The sequence below is a fragment of the Panulirus ornatus genome, chromosome 13 (assembly GCF_036320965.1).
Source record: "Panulirus ornatus isolate Po-2019 chromosome 13, ASM3632096v1, whole genome shotgun sequence".
Taxonomy (NCBI): domain Eukaryota; kingdom Metazoa; phylum Arthropoda; class Malacostraca; order Decapoda; family Palinuridae; genus Panulirus; species Panulirus ornatus.
In genome coordinates this window covers 58,923,164-58,946,417 of record NC_092236.1, presented here as the reverse complement: position 1 = coordinate 58,946,417, position 23,254 = coordinate 58,923,164, and the positions used below count along the sequence as shown (strand labels likewise).

The 23,254-nt window shown below is 38.0% G+C and overlaps 2 protein-coding genes across 3 annotated transcripts in view; one reads left to right on the top strand and one right to left on the bottom strand.

Annotated features, from left to right (window-relative positions):
* Window positions 1-4,582, bottom strand: part of Bili (FERM domain-containing protein 8 Bili) — a 44,513-nt gene extending 39,931 nt beyond the window's left edge. For both annotated transcript variants that reach the window (XM_071669030.1, XM_071669034.1), the window contains exon 1: window positions 4,310-4,582. Coding sequence is in view for 1 of the 2 variants with exons in the window: in XM_071669034.1 (XP_071525135.1) it covers window positions 4,310-4,333 (24 nt within the window). In the remaining variant the exon portion in view is untranslated. The remainder of the gene's footprint in view (window positions 1-4,309) is intronic.
* A 4,255-nt stretch (window positions 4,583-8,837) lies between these two features.
* Window positions 8,838-22,675, top strand: Nup205 (nuclear pore complex protein Nup205). Its single transcript, XM_071669026.1, has 3 exons — window positions 8,838-8,954; window positions 11,125-11,311; window positions 12,090-22,675. The coding sequence occupies exons 1-3, from the start codon at window positions 8,942-8,944 to the stop codon at window positions 17,590-17,592; spliced, it is 5,703 nt and encodes a 1,900-aa protein (XP_071525127.1). The 5' UTR covers window positions 8,838-8,941; the 3' UTR covers window positions 17,593-22,675.
* The last annotated feature ends 579 nt before the right edge of the window (window positions 22,676-23,254 follow it).

Sequence of the window (23,254 nt, the reverse complement as noted above, 5' to 3'; positions counted from 1 at the left end):
AAGCGTCTGGGGTAAACCATGGAAAGCTGTGTAGGTATGTATATTTGCGTGTGTGGACGTATGTATATACATGTGTATGGGGGTGGGTTGGGCCATTTCTTTCGTCTGTTTCCTTGCGCTACCTCGCAAACGCGGGAGACAGCGACAAAGCAAAAAAAAAAAAAAAAAACAAATAACAAAATAATCACTACTGGATTTAAGATGAAGTGGTTAGAGAAAGATATGAAGGAAAAGTCTTCTTTGTTCAAAGAAGGAATGGACTCTACGTTAAGAAAAGAATGATTCAGTCGCAGAAACTAAAATATTCAGTTTTGTCCATGATTCCAATACATAAGTAACTCTTCACTGCGTAATACTATTCCCGACGGAGTGGAACAGCATACACCAATCGTAAGTCAATATGAGTGTGTATGTGTGTGTGTGTGTGTGTGTGTGTGTGTGTGTGTGTGTGTATTTAAAGAAGATTGAGGATACAGCACACACACACACACACACACACACACACACACACACACACACACACACACACACATAAAAAAGAGATTGGGCAACAGGGTTACAAAATTCTCTCCCCGTAACAAACACATAGTAATATAAACACATGGCATTTACTCCCCAGACTACACACTTGAACACAAAGGTCATGAACAAATTAACTGCCCTCAGAACACTCACAGGTACGCAACAGAATTGGGCAAAAAACTGGATCCCTTAATATCCTCTGCAACTAATTCTACCGTTCCACCCTGTTAAAAACAAATATAAAATTTCAATCCACGAAAAAAATAAGCACCCAGAACAATCACCGGCTGCCTAGCCAGAACAATCACCGGCTGCCTAGCCAAAACAATCACCGGCTGCCTAGCCAGAACATTCACCAGCTGCCTAGCCAGAACAATCACCGACTGCCAAGCCAGAACATTCACCAGCTGCCTAGCCAGAACAATCACCGGCTGCCTAGCACTCCTTCGCAGAAATAAAAGCACTTTTAGTACTTGGCACTGTTTGCAACAGCACTAGACTCATTTACTTATGTAATAAGACTGAGTTACCACTTACCACAACAAAGTAACCGTTCGTATCATGAACATGTTCAGAGAAAATTCTTCAACAACAACAACAACAAAGTCTGTTGACTGTGATGTTTACTACCATTAACTGTTACTGTCAACAGATTCATCGCAAAAGATAATCATTTACGTTGCTACAATGGTAAGAATGTGCTTATATATACACATATGTACTTTTTTTGGTTTACAGTCATGAAACCGCGAATGTATGAGGCGCACGCAATCTTCAAACGTATGTAAAGTTATATTAGTCACTAGATTCCTTAAGCAGAAGTATGAGTCAAGAGGCACTTGTGAACAATTCTGCAATTGCACTTAGCCGCGAGTTTACGACATCAGTTAGAATTACCACTCGGCCTCAGATGTAGTGAAAAGTAGGACACGCTAGTCGTGACAGCAGAATCTACCACAAGAGTAGAGCTTAATTAACTTAAACAAGTAATGAGGGGAACGGCGTGTCCGCTCTGCGTCGCAGTGAGTGGCGCCTGTGTAAGTGGTACTTCTAATCCACCACACACATACACACCGAAGGCTAATTAAGTTTACGGGGAGTTTGAGAGGCTTTGATGATGCATCCAGTTAAGGTAGGAATTACTTGTCACCATAATTAATAGTCTTGTCGGAAATTCAACTAATGTACACTGTAGTGTATGTACTGTGATCGAGGAAAAGGACCAAAGTACTTATGCAGAAACTGATATATATATATATATATATATATATATATATATATATATATATATATATATATATATATATATATATATATATATATATATATGATCAGTGGGAAAACCTATATCTAATACGAAAAAAAATCATAGATGGTAAAGACATCTAATTCACATTTTTTTTTTTTTGTAAAAACTTGAAGCTGCACCTATTTGGAAACTGCAAAGTAACAAAACTGAAAAAAATCATGCGTTGTAGGGAGTCCATTTGATTATTGTTTACTAATTAACGTTGCTTTAATTAACATAGCTTTCTTACTACATTAAAAAAAATAAGATGGAGGAGAGTTTATGCTGTCGGTATATTGACTGTCAGGGTCTTTAAGGTCGTAGGTGGCATATTATAATCGTCACCAAAGAAAAAAAATTACCCTGCAGCAGGATGTGTAGTTTTTTTTTGCGAAACTAAATCGTCTAATAAGCTCTTGAGCGCTGGGTCAAAGGTCAAGCTATCACCGCCTTTCTCAAGAGACTAAAAATCTATGACGGTAACACTGGCTTTGGTCTGTAATGTTTGCATTCCGATTGAATAACATTCTTTTTCCCACTAGCAATACTCATGAAATAAATGAATCGATAAGTAAAGATAAGGAACTGCTAAAGCTGAAAGATTACTACCTACTTAAGCCTATAGCTCAATGAAATATCTGTATGTCACGTTCCATGAATGTTTTCAGAAGTGTGTAAGAAACAATGAAGAGTATATCAGGCAAATAGATTCCTATATAAACAGTCAAATATAAGGTTGATATATATAAGTACTCAAGACTGAATTAGAGTATCCAGGTCATTGTAACTATCAAAACTACACGACAGTCCATAATTGTGTAAAAAAAAATCAGAATATTTCAATCAACGAACGATTATATAACACTAAAAGAGAAAAGGCATCAAAACTGATGAAGAGAACAGTACACGAAAAATATAAACGAATTCAATATAGTAGTCACGAAAATAGAACAAGTTCGACAAACAATAACAAATTTATATACAATGATATTGTTGTATACAATGATATCGCAATGAGAACGATAATTTGGCAGCAAACAGACCAAAAGAAAGTACTTGACGCGGATATGAAGAATAACAAGGGATTAGAAAGGAAAATCGTAGTATAAATATTTAACACAGTAGACCTGAGCAACCGGTCAGCCATTTTTAACATTCATTCGTCATTGCATCGACAATATTAACCTCAGAGACTTTATTTCTTTAGGAATAGCTAACTGTAAGCACAGAAATGGTATATATATATATATATATATATATATATATATATATATATATATATATATATATATATATATATATATATATATAAATATATATATATATATATATATATATATATATATATATATTACAAAAACTGTTGTTTTCATATTACATTAATAAGCTATTTTTCTTCCTGTATACTGGTTACAGGTGCTATATCAATTCCTAAGACCTCTCCACACGACAAGGTTTAATAACAATAATAATAATGATAATAATAATAATAACAATAATAATAATGAAAATAATAATAATAATAATAATAATAATAATAATGATAATAATAATAATAATGATAATTATAATAATAATAATAATAATAATAATAATAATAATAATAATAATAATAATAATGATAACAATGATAATAATAATAATATAATAATAATAATGTCATTGCTGTATAAAAACATGAACAGCTTAATTGTTGAAATAACAGTAAAATAAGAACTGAATAGCGAAAATAATGGCTACATACAACCCTACACTTATATTAGTTTCTCGCTTACGATAAGCATTCTGATTAATCAGACTGCATAACAATGCAGACCACATTTTGGATACCTCCATTAACTCATAAACACAATACGCATTGCTCGTAACTGTCTTAATGAACGTCATAATGCTAGGTTATCTGCTGGGGAATGGACAACGTATTTCTATTTTTTATTGTGGCTGTATACTCAGTAAACAGAGATAACTAAAGCCGCTTCTTATTTTTCAGATGAATTCGTTCCACCATTTGGTTTTCCTTGACGATTACGTTTCATAAAATCACAGCTCTTCCGTTTTATCTATGGAAGTTAACTTTTCATTAAAGGATGACAAACTATGTCACAAAACTGAGCAACGGCCACGATGCAATGGAGGAGAAGCCTTCCTGGAAATAGCTGGCTGGGAGTGAGAATGTTGAGAGGTTGGGGAGATAGGCACCTGGCCTCTCCCTGGCCTCTCCTCCACTTCCAGGAACTCCCTCTCTGTGTACTGTGTTTTCAAAAGTATCATTTATGTAAATATTGGAATTGCGATTTACCGGGCAGAAACAGATGGAAAAACAGGTTATATTTGTCAACCTTTGGGTCCAAGCTGTAAGTTAGCGTGAAAATACGTTCAAGTTTTACCATGACATAGAGATATTAAACCAAAATAAAGAACGACAATGGTAGATATGATTACAGACCATAAGTGAAAACACTTGGATTGGAAATCTACAAGAATTCTACAGTTTCTTACCTTATATTTGGCTGTATGGGCCATTATACCTCCACAAAATCGTCATTAGGCTTTCTTTAAGGTTCAGTTAATGATACATTGTCCAATTTTCCTCCAAGACTCCACAAGATTCGGTATTTCATGAATGAGCCACCACGACTGTTGTTATTGGGCAGAGTTGCGCCTGACAGATATGTTCAATCAATACCTCTGCACGGCTGCTATATCGCGCTTGATAATTCTTTTTCCTTTTTAACCCACACATTTACAGGCCTTCCCAGCTTTCTTACGGTTCGGATGCTATCTCAGGGAAGATGTTGCAAATTATTTTCACTCCCAAAGTACGCGATGTTCCTGAGGTCTTGGTAAACTAGAAACGATATGCTAGAAAGTCGTCGTTTTCTTTTCATCATTGCACATTTAGGAAGTTCTCTGTGACTGCTGCTTTAATGGGTAACTTGAATATAAGATAAGGCTACATCCAAATAGCTTTCATTTCTGTTTAAGAACGTTTGATAACCTCCATACGAAGAGAATTGGTAATACATTGTTAGGAGCATGCTTGTATCACATAGCATACTCATTTAAAACCGACAGTGTCCTCTAAATTACTTCTACACTAAGGGCATTACGGATGAGTAGTACCAAGACAAAACTTTAATGATATAATTTTGATAGCATTGGGGTGATTCTCTCTTATGATTTTTATATTGTTGACTGAGTAAAGGTGTTCTGTGAAGGACTGCACAGTGTTCTTGATTCCATTTTTTCCTCATCAGATTCGGTTGGGCATATTTTCCTTCCTGGCAATCACGGAATCAGGAACCCGTTCACAGTAGATTATCTGTAAACTCTCAGGAATTAACTGCTTTACGCAACTTTATTAAAGTTGCTGTATTTGATTCACTGCAAATCAGGTGTAATGTGAACTTTAGTTTTTGGTTGTCATGTGTAATATTTATGATTATCCATTAATATTTTTCTATAATAGGAAAGTCGAGTGTCCTACAGATGATTAATCATTTCAACAATAAATCCATTATTGATGAGGACAGATATGAATATTCCTATCTCATGGTTGATACATGAACATACGGTTGTTTATGAGAATTCATTTTGCATGCAATGGGCCTACGAGAACACATCTCTTAGCTGTGTTGATGTTGCTGCGTGACAGCCCAGACCCACTTGGATCAAATCAAGTTCAAACAGTGAGATGGTTGCTGTTCAATAGAGCAAGATCGGGATTTTCTTACTCAAACGTTTGGATCAGGTTGGGTTATTCTTTATTTTAGTTTACGGAAGAATATGTGCTATTTGTTGCTTACCTTCCGATGCCGACTGAAACGCACAGATCAAAATCCACTGCCATGATGGTAAGGCTAACCCCACTTGTTGCATTACTCCTCTTCCACATCTTGTTGCCTCTTTATAAGTAGCCCAGTTACTGTTAACATATCTGTTTTCTGATTAAAGGGCCTCCCACTTATATGCAATTCAAGTACCAAAACCAAACTGACCTTCTTACCCGTGTCCCCAAACTCACGGGTCAATTATATGGGGTAAGCTTAAGGAATGTATTTCTAGAAATCATATCATTGGCATCAATGTTCAATAATACGAAGGCTAAAGTTTTGTGCTTCTGCATCTGAATGGGCGCTGGGCAGGTTCATAGCATTTTCCCTCATCAGTGTACGATAACTTTCTCCCACCTTTTTAGTAATGGGAAATAAAATTTTCGTTACATAAAGACAGATACCTTTTTGTGTCCGAAGAAAAAAAAATCATCAAAAGCTACTTCGATATTTCCTCACCTTTTTAATGAAAAGACCATACACTCCCTAGCACAGTTGCTTCCCACGTTTACCATCAGAGCTCGGCAGGTGCTGAGGGGTACCGACCGTCACGCCAGCCACATGGACACTATGGCGCGAAATTCAGATTTACACCTTTAGTTCATCAGTTTCACATGGGTGGTGTGTCTGAGGAACGTGCTGCAGTCATTGCTTCCATTTTCAAATATCTAAATCAATAACGAACGCTATACCTCTGCTCGAATTTATTCAGCTGTGATGTGCCCCCCACCCAAAAGAAAAAAAAATTATGAACATTACTTAGCGAATTCACTTGATTTGAGAAAATACAGCAGCTGCTTTTTATTAAATGATACAAAATGATAACAAAGGAAAATGTCTTATTTTAGAAAAGGATATTTCTTTTTGTCTTTAGGACGTTAGGATTTTGTACTTGTCGATGAGAGTGAGTTGATTACAGAATGATTCATTTATTCAAAAGTTGAAGACTGTTACCGTTTTTCTCTTCTATCTTAGGTTTTAGTAAAGTTTAAGTATTCTTTAAAGCCATCGACTCATTTTAAGTTTCGTTCAGCTATCTGGTATAGTAAACCTTGGAGATCGACAGATGATTTTAAAAATAAATTATATTCCTTTTAGCAAGTTAAACAGTTCACTTTTTCATCTATTTCTATTATCTTAATGTCAGGGTATGCTGTTGCGCTGGAGATGATTATGATTCATGGATTTGATCAAAGCTATTTATCTTTCTCTGGTACTTAAGTTTATTTTGGGTTTTATCTATGGAAAGTAAAAATTAGAGGTCAGGTTGCATAGATGGTTCAGAAGCAGTTAGACAAACATCTTTTTTTTAAGAACGGTAGATTTGTGTATGCAATGCTATTGCCTACCTTTTTCAGTATTGCAATATGTTTTTAAGTTTAGGCCACTCGAGAAGAGTTCAAGTTTCATGTATAATTTCAAAAGTCCTGTTCGAATGCTAATTTCTTTAATTTCGAATCTAATAGGTATTGAATCTGAAAGTTGAGATTACTTTGGTGATATATAAAACTACTTTAATCAGAATTGGAAATATTTATTAGTTTATTCATTTACGTTTTTTTTTTTTTTTTTTCCGAGGCGAATTGAAAACTGTCAGACATCATCCACGTCGTCGTTATGGCTGAGATGCGTCCAGGTTCTCGTCGGATTCCCCCTACTATCTTCCCTATGATGTGGGAGAAAAGGCGAAAATTTCGTAACAGTAAGTTTAGCTACATTTTTCTTGGTAGATAAGTCAGTTAAGAACTCTGAAGTAGTTTACGTCTTTATGGATTTGTCTGTAGTATTACGGAGAAGGACTTGCAGCATATTTATCAGTCCATCAGTGTCTTTAAAGGGACCAGAAGCTCCTGCTGCGCTATTTCCAAGTAGCAGGGTAATGATGGACTCTTTCAAGAAGAGACAGACGTTCCTCGAGACTATACTCTTATTATCTCCCTTCATTAAACGATAATGCAGGTTCCCAGAAGGTGACCCTTGACTTGTTGTATAATCTCATGCAGGCAGAGTCCTGTTACCGCCTAACATCCGTGTGATCAGACCTGTCAACATATGTGAATCATATAACATGCACAGTAATAATAGTCACGATATGTGCATGACAGCAACACCATTTGATTTATTCGTATCGACGCCATTAATAACGTAGATAAGATTGGTAGCGTATCTATTTTATTTAGTGTTCATAAAAAGTCAGCATTTAGAGACAAGACATTAATGCTGTATTATCAGCCTACGGCGGAAAAAAAATACTATGGTATCATTCTTACACTTAATGCACTATCGGAATATTCATTAATAAAGTATGAGATTGGGATAGATAAGGATAGGTTAACAGGTTATACAACCAGAAAGGCATCAAACCTTAGAGGGATAGGTACATTTTGAGTACCATTAGATTTTATTCACTAATATGAGCTGCATTAGAGACTTGGCTAGGCTTTTCTCATTTCATTATAGCTGACATCTAGAGAGCTGGGCTTCTCTTATATCATTATTTATACGTAACCTATAAGATGTTATAATTGCTTTGGTAATGTGCCGGTCAACCCTACGCTACTGTTCCTTTGAACCATGCTTCATATTTTCTTATTCTTCAATAGAATAGTTGTTAAATACACTAATTCTGTTAAGATAAATCTTTCCCGCTGAGAAAAATAAGCCTAATGTAGTTGGAAAAACCTTTCACCACGTGATGAAATATGGTTTAGGCTTGATGAAAGGGAGTAATAATGCTTCCCACATTACAAGTTGAAACTGAATGTCAGGTAAGCAATCTACATGTTACTCAAGATCTGCAACATTTTGAATGCATTTTGAAGCTGAATTCAGACTCGCAAGTAAGAGAACTGTGATAGAATTATTGAATAGAATTGAGTCTCCAAGCAGAGTATCTAGAAATAGGTCAGGAAATCATGCAGGAAAGATATAAAAACTTTTTAAATCAAATGAAGAATTTCTTCTTGTCATTTTAAAAGTTTAAAACAGCGAATGTTAATATGTATTTCCCATCAGAACGCACCCTAAATCTAAAACTCTCAATAGTAACGATTATATACATTTTTTAGCAATATAGAGTCTTTGAAATTCACGCTAGATATATAATGTGTATATGTATACAGCATTAATCCCTTTTTATATAATATATTAACAGAATATATATCATTAAACAGTAGTTACCGTTGGACGTGAACGATCATCACCTTCATTTGTTTGTTTACAAAATACAAGACGGGACTTCCCGCCGACTGCTTATTCTGTCCTTTTTTTCTTTGAAATATGTTTCTATAATTCTACAATGGCCTCCACAAGTAAGTACAGAGGTGTGAAGACTAAGTTGTTGCATAGAGATGATGTAGAATGGTTGAGGAAATTATCTTTGAGGTAATATAACGGGGAGGTGAACCCGTCTCAACATGAGGCCCTTCTAGGCATAGATTGACATATGACTTTCTTGATACTGTAATAGTATGAAAGTGTAGTAAGAACGACCGTCGGTATACCGAGGGTAGATAACCTAGTTTGACTTGGTACACCCTGGCTGAACAACTAAGGTAAATGCATCTTAGGTAAACAATTTTACATAGCTTTTACTAGATACCTTCATCTTAATCTGGCCTAGCTTATCCCAGCTATCTCATACATAAACGTAACGACGTATTTAACTCTAGAAACAACTTTATTCAGCGTAGCTTAGCCTAGCAGTATTTAGATTAGCAGTATCTAACTTGCAGTATTTAGTTTAGCTTAGCTTTGCAGTATTTAGCGTAGCTTAGCAGACAATGCCTTGTAAGCACATATCATAGCTTGTTTAAAGTAGCATAGCATACTGTAACGTGTAAAGCACATAGCATAGGTTTGTCAGTACATAGCATACCCAGTCTTGTAAGCATATAGCATATCCTAGTTGCACATACCATATGCTAGTATAGATTTTAAACAAGTATAGTGGCAAATTATGAGATTAGGAATGTATTGAATAATTCACCAGAAAGTGAATGGACGTCAATGTCCTGGTGGATAGATTTTGACAAAGTCGTACTAATGGATTCCTTACATTGTGGAGGTGATGTACAGGCGTGATGTCCCCTTGGTTGATTGAATTTGTTTATGGATGGGTGGGTTAGGGAGGTGAATGCAAGAGTTTTGGAGAGAGGGCCTGGGAAGTGAGTCAGATTTGAGGGAGAAACTGCAGTACCTCTTCTCTGTTTATCAAACCGTTCTCCCTGACCCTCTCATTTCGGACACCACAGCAGTTTTTCAGACAGTCTGTAAAGAGAATACAGGGAGGGGTATAGGATTAGTAAGAAGAGCATGAGGAAGTGGAGGAATGTTAGAGTCATCTACAGTGGAGTTAGAGGAAAACATGAACCAAAGAGAGTTGCTTTGTCTGTGGCTGACACATCTACAGTACCATTAGAACGGAAAATTGAAGGAAAAGTAGAGCAACAGAAGTTGTTAGAGATGTCTCCAGCTAAAGACCAGAGAGCCCTATCAGTGGATGATGAGGAGAGGTTATCGGACATCCTTTGAGTAAAGGAAAGCTTCACCTTATGGATAACATGTGTAGTGATAAAGGCTGAATGAGAGCCAGAGGAAGGAGAGATTTTCCAAGCCTGATATGCCTGTTCCATTGCCTGAATGGCCTCAGAACAGGAACAGTTGAACCATGGACTGGATGAAGAGGCTGTCTTGGAGGAAGAAGGGATAAATGCTACCATTCTTACAAGAATAACCTCTTCTATTTGTTGGGTGGAAACAGAAGCATCACCTCATAAGAGATGGTAATTTACCCAAAGAAAGTCAGAAGTTATATAAGTAATTCCAGACAGCTTTGTTGAGGTGCCACTATTTATGCTTAGAGGGGCTGTTTCTGCGATATACATTACTTAATATACAAGTGAGAATATACAGAAAGAATTCAGAATATACAGAAAGAAAGACTTTTTTGGAACTTTTTTCTGTTCTTTGTTGCCATTGTCCAGTATTTGATTTTTGGATATGTTTTACTTTTATTTGTGTATTTTTGTAATAGGCAATTTAATTTTTCTAATTTCTGAAAGTTATTTATTATTACTTTGGAACTAGGGCATGTACTAAAGATTTTCACAAATTTTCCTGATATCCCTTCAAAGTTTGTGTTTAATTTACTTCAAAAGAAAATCAGCTTCAATGTTTCAGTGCATCATTAAATTTTTGTTATACTATCTCAAGAGTATATAATGTTTGAAAATGTTAAGGCAGACTCTGCAAAGTTTTTTGTATAACCTTTTCAGATAGCTACTAAACCTGATATTTTTATTAGCATTTGTTGTTAAATATTTGCAAACACATCATGGTGCCCTTCAAACTCCCAGCTTGGTTTGAGACATGACAGGTGATTCACATCATGGTTTCAGTGGACAGAAAGTTTATGATATATTGATTTCTTTTATTCAGTTCCACCTAGGTACCTGGTTTTAAGTCATCTCCTTTCTTTAGATAAAGGGATGTGGGCATCAATGGTGGCCCTAGCACAGGCAGTGCAGCGAGCGGTAGAAACTAGTGCCACAAGTGGAGGCACACCAGAGGCACTAGAAGCAGGACATGATCTAGAGCTGGCTTTGCAGCGACACCGCAGCACATTTATCTCTCTCCTGCGTAACCCACAAAAGAATGCTAATGAAAGGTTAGTAGTATTATCATTGGTGAGATAGAATGTATGGCTAGGATGGAACTACAACTTCTAAAATGAAATTAGGTTTATTTATTTATTGCAAGGTCATGATGACTGCTAGCAGATGCCCACGTAAATTCAGGCTTTTAAAAAGGGCAAATTCAGTTTTGAATGTAACTTTTGGTTCTGAAATTAATGTTTCTGTTCTCATTCCTCCATTGATAGGTTGTGAATTGTGAATGTAACAATTTGAAGTAACAAATCCCAAATGTTAGTGATATTTTTTACTTCAAACCTTGTACCTAGCAACAATGTTATTGTTCAGCAGTATGTGTTTGAACATGGGTCATTAATTAAGGTCCTCTCTGAGTAATAAGTTCCTCCTAATCTCTTATCTACTCACCTTAATGGTTTACTTCACTTGCTTTGGATGAATTTTTTTGTATTTGCTCTAATCTATCTGGTACAATGTTTCCTGTTATTTAGTTGTTATACAGTAAGGCAACTCTTTATGCCACAGTCATTCCATTCCTGTGTCCACTTGCCATCGTTTATGTTCCTTTCCCGTTCATGTGGCATATGCTTCATTTGAATATTACTGTCAAGTTGCCAGTAATGGAAGGAATGGAGTTGGGCCATGACAAATTATTTATGAATAGTTTGTTTGTAACTTGCCTAACAAGTAGGCTTGGTAATAGGAAATGGCTTAAATGTAAATAGTTTAACAGATGAATTTTTATATTGCAGTGTGTTTTCACTGATAATTGTTTGAAATGTTTATACATTACAGGTCAACACTACAGCGCTCTGTCACTGAGCTGGTTACTTTGCCAGGTCATGCAGCTCCAACCAAATTGTCTGAAGCATTTGTTAAAGAGGCTGTCATCATATCTGATATGTTCAACATGAGCGAGACATCGGCAATGTCTCTCTTGCAGTCAGCTGAAGAGGAATCCACACTCTACCCTGGAGTTCCTAGGGGGTTAATTGCAATTTTGTTTTATTATGACAGTCGAGTAAACTTGGCTCATGCTCTGAAGACCTTGGTTCAGGCTCGCCAGGGAATTTCTTGGGTTTTACTCCCTGATAATGAAGAACTGTCACAGAGTATTACCAGGTATCTCGAACCTATTCTTAACATTAGTCTGGTTGATAGGATTCTAGAACTAATTACATCAATGGATATTACTAAGGAAATAGAACTTCTTCAACAGAATCGTGCTTTAGGAGATGCTAAGCACAGGAAAATGGTGTTAGATAAATTTCTAGCAGTACGTAGTTTGCTGGCAGATACACTCTTTTGCTGGGCTGCACAAACCCCTTTAAAAAAAGATGAATGCCGACGTCTCTTAGCACATATATCTAAAGTGAAGTTGACAGAGACTGGTGATGGGTCTCTAGATCCAGTGAACATGGCTCTGCTCATGGCTCTTTTGTACAGTTTAGAGGCTGGACACCTGTTGACATCTGAAGATATGACAGAAGCTCTAACTCAGTTCCCAATAACAAGTGACAGAACTTTTGTACAAGAAATTCACCGTGAGGTAAGATCAGATCAAGCTTGGGAAACACCAGGATTAAAAGCTATAGTACAGTTAGCATGGACTGTCAGTCTTGCTAATCTCAGGCAAATTGCTGTTGCTACTCAGCTAGCAGATATTGATGCAATATTAGAGCAAGAGGACTCCGTTTTAGATGATGCATTGAAGGGAAAGGTATTCTCATTCATCCAGAATTCCATACTGTCCAAGAAAAACACTCCACTTGACACTTTTTACTGCCAGCGTCTTCATGCAGTCCTCTCTGATTTCATTATCAATGTTCCTGAGCGGGTGAAGGCCATGAAGAACAGAGCAGATGAAAACTCAAGACTGATCACAGCAAATCTGAGAGAGAGTCTGCAGCCTCCAACGAATTTAGATCAACCATTTGAAGAGCTTCTGACTTGTTTGGCAGCTTTATATCAAGATGGACAGTGTGGTGAGTTAGTGGAGGATTATTGGTGTCCGAGTGAAATCCTTCCCACGGCAACTCTTCAGTATCGTGGTCAAGGAACTCGTCAGATGGCTTTATTCAAATTTGTACGACTTCCTGGAGATTTTTTGCCTCCTTCTTTGTTTGTACCATATGTAAACCTTCTTACAAGCTTAGCCACAACTCCACGATCTGCACATTATGTTTATAACTTCTTAAGAATGAATAGCCAGCCACTCTCCCAGGGTAGTAATTTGGCTTGGGAGCATTTTATGACAGCATTAACCCAGTATTACAACAATCTGAGAAGTGAAGAGCCTGGAGCAATGGATACCATGTACCGAGCACGTGGAACACCACGAGGTATCACCCCTCAAGAAGTACAGGGGCTTTCAGCAGTGTTACAGTTACTTACTATGGTAGCTCAGAAGGATGAGTTGTCACGTGTTGCACTGTGCGACAATGCTGATTGGGCACCACTTTATGTGTGCACTGGCTTGTTAACGTGTGCAGTGCCTTTGATGCTCAAGGTAGAACTTGTAAATACTCTTGCGTCATTTAGTCGAACCCCAGCATTAGCTCAAAGAGTATGGGAGTTAGTTGAAGGAGGTGGACTGATTCCCATTCAGGAAGGTGTAGCAGGATACCAACCACGAGGTTTACTTGTTGACATTGAAGAAGTAGAAAGTAGTAGGGAGGAGTTTCCCTTAACTCGAGCAGTTCTCAAATTACTGAGCACTTTGGTTCGTGCTGGTATTCCTCCAATGCTTGGTGCTGCCACTCGACAGCCAGGGTTTCGTCCATACCTTGATATGGTGAGAGACAGAATATTCTTGCGTCATGATTCTCGTGCTTATCGTGATGCAGGTGAACGTTGGGCCGTAGCTCATGGCTGCTTAGAACTTCTTCACCAGTTATTAACAGAACAGCTTCAGCTGACTCCAGCATTGGTTGATCAAAGAGCTGGACCGCCTCCAGGTCACTCAATCCTTTTGGATTTGGTACAGGAGTCCCAGCTTCAGAAACAAGTTCTGTCAGTATTACATGATGGGGTTCAAATATTAGAACAATATAAGGATGTATCAGGTCAGAAGGATCTTCATGCCAGTCTGTTGTTAGTACTGCAATTATTACTGGCTGCACAGGAACAGCAGCACTTGGTTCTTGGGACATCAACCAACCCAGAAGTAGTGCTTGGTGTGGAGCGCTTGCTTATGGGAATCAATGTCCATACAGGAGTTAGTGATCATCTTCTAAATGTAGTGCGTCTTGTGGGCCATCATCAAGATCTACCTAACCATGCTGCCTTAGCATGTCGACTTTTAGCCTGTTCTGCTGCAAGACCCAGTTCACAGACCCATCTATTTTCTTTACTCACTGCTTCTGCAACTACAGCCATTACAGTCAGACACAGTTTTGTAGAAGTGATAGACCATGCTGCATTAGACATTCCAGAACACTTGGATGCTGCAGATGCAGCCTTGAATTTACTTTTAAAATATCTTCCACTTCCAGCACCAAATGTGGCCCATTTTCTGCTTGGTTATACAGCAGATGGCATGACTACTTTACGTTCTGATTTACTTGATGCTGGGGCCCGTGGGTATCCTCGCACAACACTGCATGCCATAATAGCTGCTTTACCATCATGCCCACCCAATCTTAATGAAGTTGCCTACCGACTTATCTATGAACTTTGCAGTGACACAAATACCTCAGCACCCACACTACGTTATCTACGATCCTCTCAAGATTTGTTGTACCGCACAGTTGCTACTATGGGTCTACCTCAAACTGATTCAAGACTTCGCTTGTTATCTCAAGGTTGGATCTTGCGTTGCGTTGGATTAGAACTACGCTATCATGCAGTACACCAGCAGAGATCACAGTTAGCACGATTGATTCACTTGTTAGTAGCTGGAGCAGAATTGCCTCAGCAAGAGCCCCTTGATGTTTCTCAGGGTTGGGTTGGTGGTATTAGTGGTGGACGTGGCCCACTTCTTACTTTACTAGATGCTGTTGATCTCAGTGTTGAGCCTCCACCACCTTTACAATGTGAATATTTCACAAGGGCATCAGAACTTATTACTAGCTGTGAAAACCCCTCTCCCGAAGGTCCCATGGTTAGTCTTAAGATGTTACACCAACAGTTGACGGCCTTGCTACAAGAGGGAGGTTCTGGGGCCCCAATAACTCAGCGTGATCCGTTACAAGCAGAATTGGAATTGGTTATGGAACATGCATTAACTCTGAACCAGACAAGGGCATTGTTGTTTGCTCACAAACATTTCTTGGAGGGTTGGAGACAAGTTGTGGAGGTAGTTGTAGCTGTAACCCCCCCAGACCTAATAGAAACTGCAACCCATCACACATTCCTCCATACACTTACCCATGATCTGACTCGTCGTCTTCTAGATGACTCTGCCCTTCCTTCGCTGACAACACAGCTGGTATCAACATTGCTGATGTTGGTAACCACTCTGCGAACTCTTCATGCAAGACCAACACATCATCATCCACAGTATGTGTCAATGTTAGATAGTGGAAGTTCTGCTGTTCAAGCTGAATTTCCGTCTTCTTTGCAGCTTGTCCTGCGTGGACTTGTTGAATGTGTTGCACGATTCAAACATTGTAGTCAAGGAGTTCGGGCCTCCATGTATGCTGCTCTCCTCAACTACCTGCAGATACGTGCTGATCCCATAGACAAGACTGGGGAGGATGTAGATAGTTATCATTCTTTGTTATTGGCTCCACGTGAAACCCAGGAGGAACAGTTTCACCGTGAAAATTATGAAGTAGTGCGTGAAGAATTGTCACAGTTGGTTGATGTTCTTGCTGTGGAAGCAGGTGGAGGTCATCACGTTTGTCAAGTACTAGCATTGACTTGCCTAAGTGCCCTTGCTGCTTTGGAACAGCGTGCTGCTCCTCTTACAAGTGACTCTCTCTTGTTGTCACATCTGACTGATCATGGACATTTGCGCCGCCTTTTAGATGCCCTAAGAACAGATGATCGACAGCTTATATCTCTGCTAACAACTGATGATGATGATTTAAGACCACTTTATGTATATGAAGCGCGAATGTCTCTATTAGCCCGTTTAGCATTATCTCCTGCTGGAGCTCAACAGTTACTACAGTCTCGGTTAACTACCCGTTTGTCAGAGATGGTTGCCTTGGACTATCGTCCAACTCAACCCTTGCACTCTTCTGGTAATGAAGAGTTTATTCCGAGTGCAGTACAGAGGTATCAAACTGTGTTGATGGCTGCCTTAAGAGTTTACTTGGCAGTTCTTACATCTTTAGGTAGTGATAATTATTCTGCTACTGCCCATTTGTTACGGTTTTTAGCTGCTCATGGTGAGGCTCTTGCCTCTGGTCTTTGTGTACCTGGTATTCCATCTTTGCAAGCTTTAGAGGAAGTAGCACTTCTTTCAGCAGCTGTTGCAGGTGCTGCTCCTACTGGTCCCATTACAGCCACAGATCCATCTGAGCTAGAATCTGGAGCACAAGCAACACGACTTCAGCAGTTACTCATAGCTTTGTTACCACATATATTACCACAAAGCCGTTTAGCTGCTGCTCTGGACACACTGCCAGAAAATGAGGAAGGGGTGAATGTAAAGGAAATGGCCCGTACTGCAACTTTAACTACTCTAGCTGCTGTTCTAAATTATGCCACAGCCCGTCTGATTCATGGTGGAACTGCTGCTCGTGATATTACATTAGTGTTTCGTGCATCCATGGATAATGGAATACCCACTGGAGCTGTAGGACGGCCATTATCTTTGGCCACTTTGGTGGAATGTGCAAGTCAGGTCAGCCATCATTTCATTGTGGCTAGAAGTGCACGTGAAACTGCAACTGCTCACTTGCAAGCCTTGGAAGGGAACCAACCAGTTGAACATCTTCGTCAGTATGTGAGTAGTGCTTTAGCTGATGCTGCCTCCCCTGCAGCTGTACGAAGATTGGCTGAGGAGCATTTAAGTCAAGTTGTAGCCTTGCATCGACGTCAGGAGCAGCTTGCTGTTCATTGTGCCGAGTCTGCTGCTTTCCTTCTATGGAGACACTTAGAATACTTCATTTGCCATGCACCATCAGCCCCTGGCCCAGCTCAAGATGATCTTACAGGACGGGAAGTTGGGGTTTCTCGTACTCTTACACCCACTGAGGTTGAAAATCTACGGAAACAAGCCTGGACATCATTACAGGAAGTGCTGCCACGCCTACAAAAAGTACATGAAGAGTATTCAGCTGCTACATGCCATGTTGCATTCCTAGCTGCTGCCATAACCAGGATTAGGAGACTTTTGGTTCCTTAATATATTGACCATTTTCATTAAGGACCTTCAGTGACTGTCATTACTGTTTTATTCTTTAATTGTTCTTCAGTGTTTGTAATATTTGAATGAAAGAATTGCTATTTGGTAGTGCTATTATTTTATATGCTTTCAGTATAATCAGATAGCTAACCACTTTTGAAATTGTATCATGATAATAATCATATGCATATATTTCTCCCCTCTGTAATTAATGTCCTTTAATGGAACACAGATTTGATTGTTCAGACACTTTGAAAACTAAACAGTAATATTTATGAATAAAAAAAATTTATATACTGTATTGTGTGTAACTAATAAGCAAGCCACCTAGACCTGCTTCTCTGACTTTTCATATTGGGCATGTAGACAGCTTTAGAAGCTTAGTTATAAGACAGGAATAAATTCTCCAAGTAACAACATTGGCTGGAGCCATTAAGTCAAACACCTCCAAATTTGCATTTGAACCTTGGCAGCTTAACAATATTCAGTTCTCCGTTTCAGTAGCGTTCAGTTTCAACTTGTGCAAACTTCAAATCAAACTGATCATGGGAAGCTGATGTGTCTGTACCTAATGAAAAGGTAGATAAATGTTTTGTTGCTATGAATAGTGCCCTTTGTTGGCTTTGCAGTTAATGGAATTTTGCTGGCCGGATATTTTCATTTTATGTGGCAAAGCTGAAGAATCAAGTTGGGAAGAGAAGTTTATTAGATTGTTGGTGAATTAGGTACTGTCTTTAGTCACCTGTACTTTAACCTTGTAAACTTCTTAGAATTCCTCATTTAAAGAGTCAAATGTCCATAGGTATATATGGATGAAAAATGGTGGAAGAAAAGAACAGAGGGATTTGATTGACCATGTGGCAGTGGATGAAATGTTGAGAAGGGCTTTCCTAGATGTGAGAAGATTCTATGGAAACTGACCAGTTCATGGTTCTTGTACAGGGGTGAGGATTAGTGGGAAGTGGAGGTATGGTGTGAGGAAGAGTGGTCAGATAAAAGTGTTGACAAGTGAGATCAGTCAGAAAGAATGCAGGGAGTATGAAAGGAGGGTGACTGAAAGTTTAGTTGGAAGTGCTGTAAATGTAGGTATGCAGTCATGGGTGAATAAGGTGTTTGAAATGTTTAGAGAAAGACCTTAAAGGTGGTTTAATTAGTAATTGCATATACAGTTGTGAGATTTTGGAATAAAAAGGGAAATGCATGTTGGACAGATGAGATTAGAAATGTTGTGGAAGAGAAGAAAAAGTCATATGGTAGATTGCTTGAAAGGTATGCACCATTATGTTCAGCAGAGGAGTGGGAGGAATATAAGATATGTAAGTGGAATGTTTAGAAGCTGACAGGAAAGTAAAGAAAGAGTAGGTGAAGATATTGGAAGAAAGTTGAGTGATAAGTTTAGGGAAAATAAGAAATTATTCTGGAAGGGGGTGAAAAAGGAAAGAGGTGGAGGTAGGAGTGGAAAAATCATTAATGGGTAAGAATGAGGAGTTGCTGAATCAAGAGGAGGAAGTGAAAGGAAGGCGGAAAGAGGGTTTTGAAGAGCTGACGAATGTGGGTGAAGGTACGGTGGCAGTTGTTATATCCATGGGTATGGAGGATGGGAGGAAAAGGATGCAAGCGTAAAGGTCTGTAGCAAGAAGGGAGGTAGAAAAAACAATAGTGAGGCTGAAGGTGGGAAAGGCACCTGGAGTGGTTGGGATTATGGCTGAAATGCTGAAGTATGGAGAAGAAAATGTAATAGAGTGAATGCATTTGGTATGTAATTATAGAAAGGAAACAGGCTTGTGTCTGAGGATTTGGTGAAAGCTATTATTATTCATTTATTCAGAGGAAAAGGTACAATGACTGTATAGTAATTATTGAGGAATAATTCTGTTAAGTACGCCAAGAAAAGTGTATGCAAGTGTTGACTGATAGTTATGTAAGTGATTGAATGCAAAATACGTGAGAAGCAAGGGGGTTTAGGAAAGGTAGGGGATGTGGGGACCAGATTTTTGAGGTGAAAATGGCTTTGGAAAAGTGATTAACAAAAAGAGAGGTTGTATGGAGCTTGCACAGATCTTGAGAAAGTGTATGACAGAATTAAGTGGAATGCTTTATGGCATGTGTTAAGGATGTATGGGGTAGGGGGACAACTGTTGGATGGTGTAAATGCTTTCTATATAGTAGCAAATGCATGTGTGAGTGGATGGAGTTGAGGAAAAGTTTCAGTATACATGTGGGGATGAGGCAGGGCTGTGTGATGTTACTGTGGATTTTTAACACATATATGGATTGAGTGGTAAGAGAGGTGAAAGCAAAACAAGGAAAAATGGGTGCAGAGATGAATTGTGATGATGGGGTGTGATGACTAGTGACAAGCATGTTTGCGGATGATACTATGTTGTTTGCTGAGAGGAGTTGTAGAGGGTTGTGTCTTATATGATGTGTGTAAGCATAGGTGATTGAAGGTAAATTTGAGTAAAAGTAAGGAAATGGTGTTTGAAAGGAATAGAGTGAAAGTATAGATTCTGCAAAGCTTTATATTATGAAAAAAGAAAGTGTACTAATCTTTGTTCTAGATAAGGGGGAGAGAAAGACTGGAAGAGGTGTGAGAATTTAAGTATTTAGGAGCTATCTTGGGTAAGTTTGGTGACATGGAAGAAGAGATAAGGGAGAGAGTAGTACAGGGTAGAAGAGTCATTGGGTACCTTAATAGAATAATGAAGGGCAAAGGTGTAAGTATGGAAGTGAATCATCCGAAATTTGGACATGAGATGAGTCATGGGTCAAGAATCCACGCTGTGGAAATGAGCTATTTGAGAGGAGGATGTGGTATGGCTTATACCTTGAGGTGGTTTGGGCATGTAGAAAGAATGCAAAATGGGTAGCTAAGAAGGAGAATGTACAATTAAGGGGGTTGGTGTGAGGGAAGACCACTTTTGACATGGGGAAATATAGTGTCAAGAGTACTGGAGGGAGATAAATGGTCGAAGAATGCTTAGAATGGTGTAAGCACGCAAGAACAGAGATAAATAGAGACTTTACGTGGTTCTCAGTGGAATGAGCAATAGATATATGAATAGTTAGATTTAAAAAAGCCAAAATTTTGCGGGAAAGGTGACACTATGGAGTAAATTTGTGGCCTTTTTTTCTTTTTGATATGAACCATTTCTGGTCTTCAGCATTTTCTAGTATGAGCAATTTTCTTTCTTTACTCTGAGCCAATTGAGTCAGCAACAAAACGATTATGTCCCAAAAGTCATGCTGCTATTGATTTTGAAAGTTTTAGCAAAGACAGCATCATGATCATCCAGCTTCAAATTGGTCCTTTTGAGTTTCATGTGGGGTTGAAGGAACTGACTCAGTACAGTCAACAGCAGACTTCAATGTGTTTCCAAGAAGTTAATGTGGGATGCTTCAAGTATTTGTGTTAAATTATTGTGTCCACATTTAAAATGAATTACAGACTTGACTACCTAACAGAATTTGTACTCGCATCTGTTTCCAAAAATTTCTTCACGAGAATTAGTGCCATCCTTGAGGCTTCACATTATAACACCAAAATATCTAATTCATAATCCCAAACTTTTTAGATGTAAAAAGCTGATGATGTTCTGTAGTAGAGATATTGTTTAAAGTTTCTATCCAGAACTTGATATTTAGAATATTTAGCAATTAGAAGTGCAGAGAGGAAGAATTTGGATTTTTTCGTCCCCAGAATCATTAAATAGCTTAAAAACTTACATAGGTCTCCTCTCATTATTTGTTTAGTGTTGATGACTGAAGATTGTTTACCCTTCATATGGTAATGGTAATTTTTTTTTTTTTTTTGCATACGACTAATTTTGAAGCCCTTGAGTACTGTACACTGCAGCTCAGTATTTTCCTTGGTGGAAGGACACTAGGTTTGCTGTACATAGATAGACTTATAAAGCTCTGGGTTTAATGGCAGTAGAATTTTTCCGGAGGATGGTGTAACCATGACACTGACTAACGTTGAAATGATAATTAGTAGAGCTAATATTACTTGAAGCATAAACCATGATGTAATGAATGGATTTACTCTATTATACATTACAACCAGCCAGGCCTAGATGAAGTCTTGGTTTCTTAGCTCAAATCCATGTAAATATGGAAACAATGTCAAGATAGCTATTTTGTGCAACCAGTGTAACACAAATGAAAATTATTTATTTGTTGGGAAGTTGCTTTTTCCCATAAAATTTGTTTTGTAGAATAATATTGGATAATTTGACATCCACATAACTGATTTTTCTTGAGCAAGTAAGTTAGTAAACTATAGGTTGGTTGAATTAAGGACAGACTTTGGCTACTCATATAGCAATATTTACTGATTATGTTGAAGTCATTTCTTTAAACCCTTGTCAGCTATTTAGATTGCCATTCCAAATTCAAATGGAATGGAAATGATGAAAACTGAATGCTGGTAAACAGGCAGAGGTAAGGGATGAAAGGTGCCACAGGTTGGGGATAGATAATTGCTAGTCTGAGCCTAAATCTGGGACTCGTAATTGGTTAGGCTTAAGACAGCCTGTGTTAGGTAGCTGCTCATCCTGTAAAAGTTTCTTTTGCTATTGATCATTTCATGGCCAAGTCTCGTTAGTCGGAGTATAATTTATGTAGCTTGCATACTTTAAGTTTGTGATATCTCATAGACAGACTTATGGGTTTACATTTTTGAGACTGGAAACTCCTGTCACTGCCAATAATTGTAAGTCCACTTCATTCTACTCTTAAAGATAGGAAAGAATATTTATTATAAAGATTTGATAATAGATTTTTTTTAGTATACTTTACAGTTATTTGATATGGAGCTTGAATTATTACATGAAGTATGCCACTCCTTTTACCAAGCAAATGATCCACAAGAAATAGGATACCAGTGAATGTGGCTTTAATTCCATTGTCACTTTTCCTCTTACAACCTGGTGAGGGATTATACACTCTGATTTGTACTTGAAAATAATTTGACTGTAACTACAGATGGTAATTTCATTATTTCTTTTTTCATACTAATATTACTATACCTTAGTTGGTGTTTTGTAAAAAAAATGTTTGATGCATAAATCATTTTTGTTGATATGATTTCTCATTAACCTAGGATTAGGAAAATTATTAGACACATTACCTTGACTAAAAATTTTTTTTTTTCTTATGGTGCAAAGACATCATTGGAAAGGCATATGTGTTTCTAAGATCTCCTGATCTTGTAAAATGTGCACATACAGGGTGGTCATGATTCAGAGTATTTAGCTATGTACCAATGGCGAGAAGATGCTGTGATGGCACAGTTAGCACATAGAATAGTTGAAGGTAGAAGAGCCTTTAGATGGGGTGGATAGATGTAGTGCGAAAATTTTTTATGGCTAAAGATAATTCAGATGAGGATGGCAGAGGCAAACCTTGTGATGAGATGAAATGAAACCATTTAGTGCATAAATGAAGACTTTTTGTAACAAATAAACTGTGTGGAGCTTCCTGTTTTGCGTAAACACTGGACATGCTAAAGGCTGCGTACCAATTAATCAAAAGCTTTGGTGTTTGCACCTTGTCCACCTATGTAACTGGGAGTGCAGTGAATTATATTGGAATTTTCTTTCTGTATTTATCACAAACTACACTCAGGATGTGAGGCAACAGTTTTGGTTATAAATTTTAA

Excerpts from the sequence above, each read along its gene's own strand:
- Nup205 (XM_071669026.1), top strand. Across the intron at positions 11,312-12,089 it reads CAAAAGAATGCTAATGAAAG|GTCAACACTACAGCGCTCTG; the intron begins GTTAGTAGTATT and ends TATACATTACAG.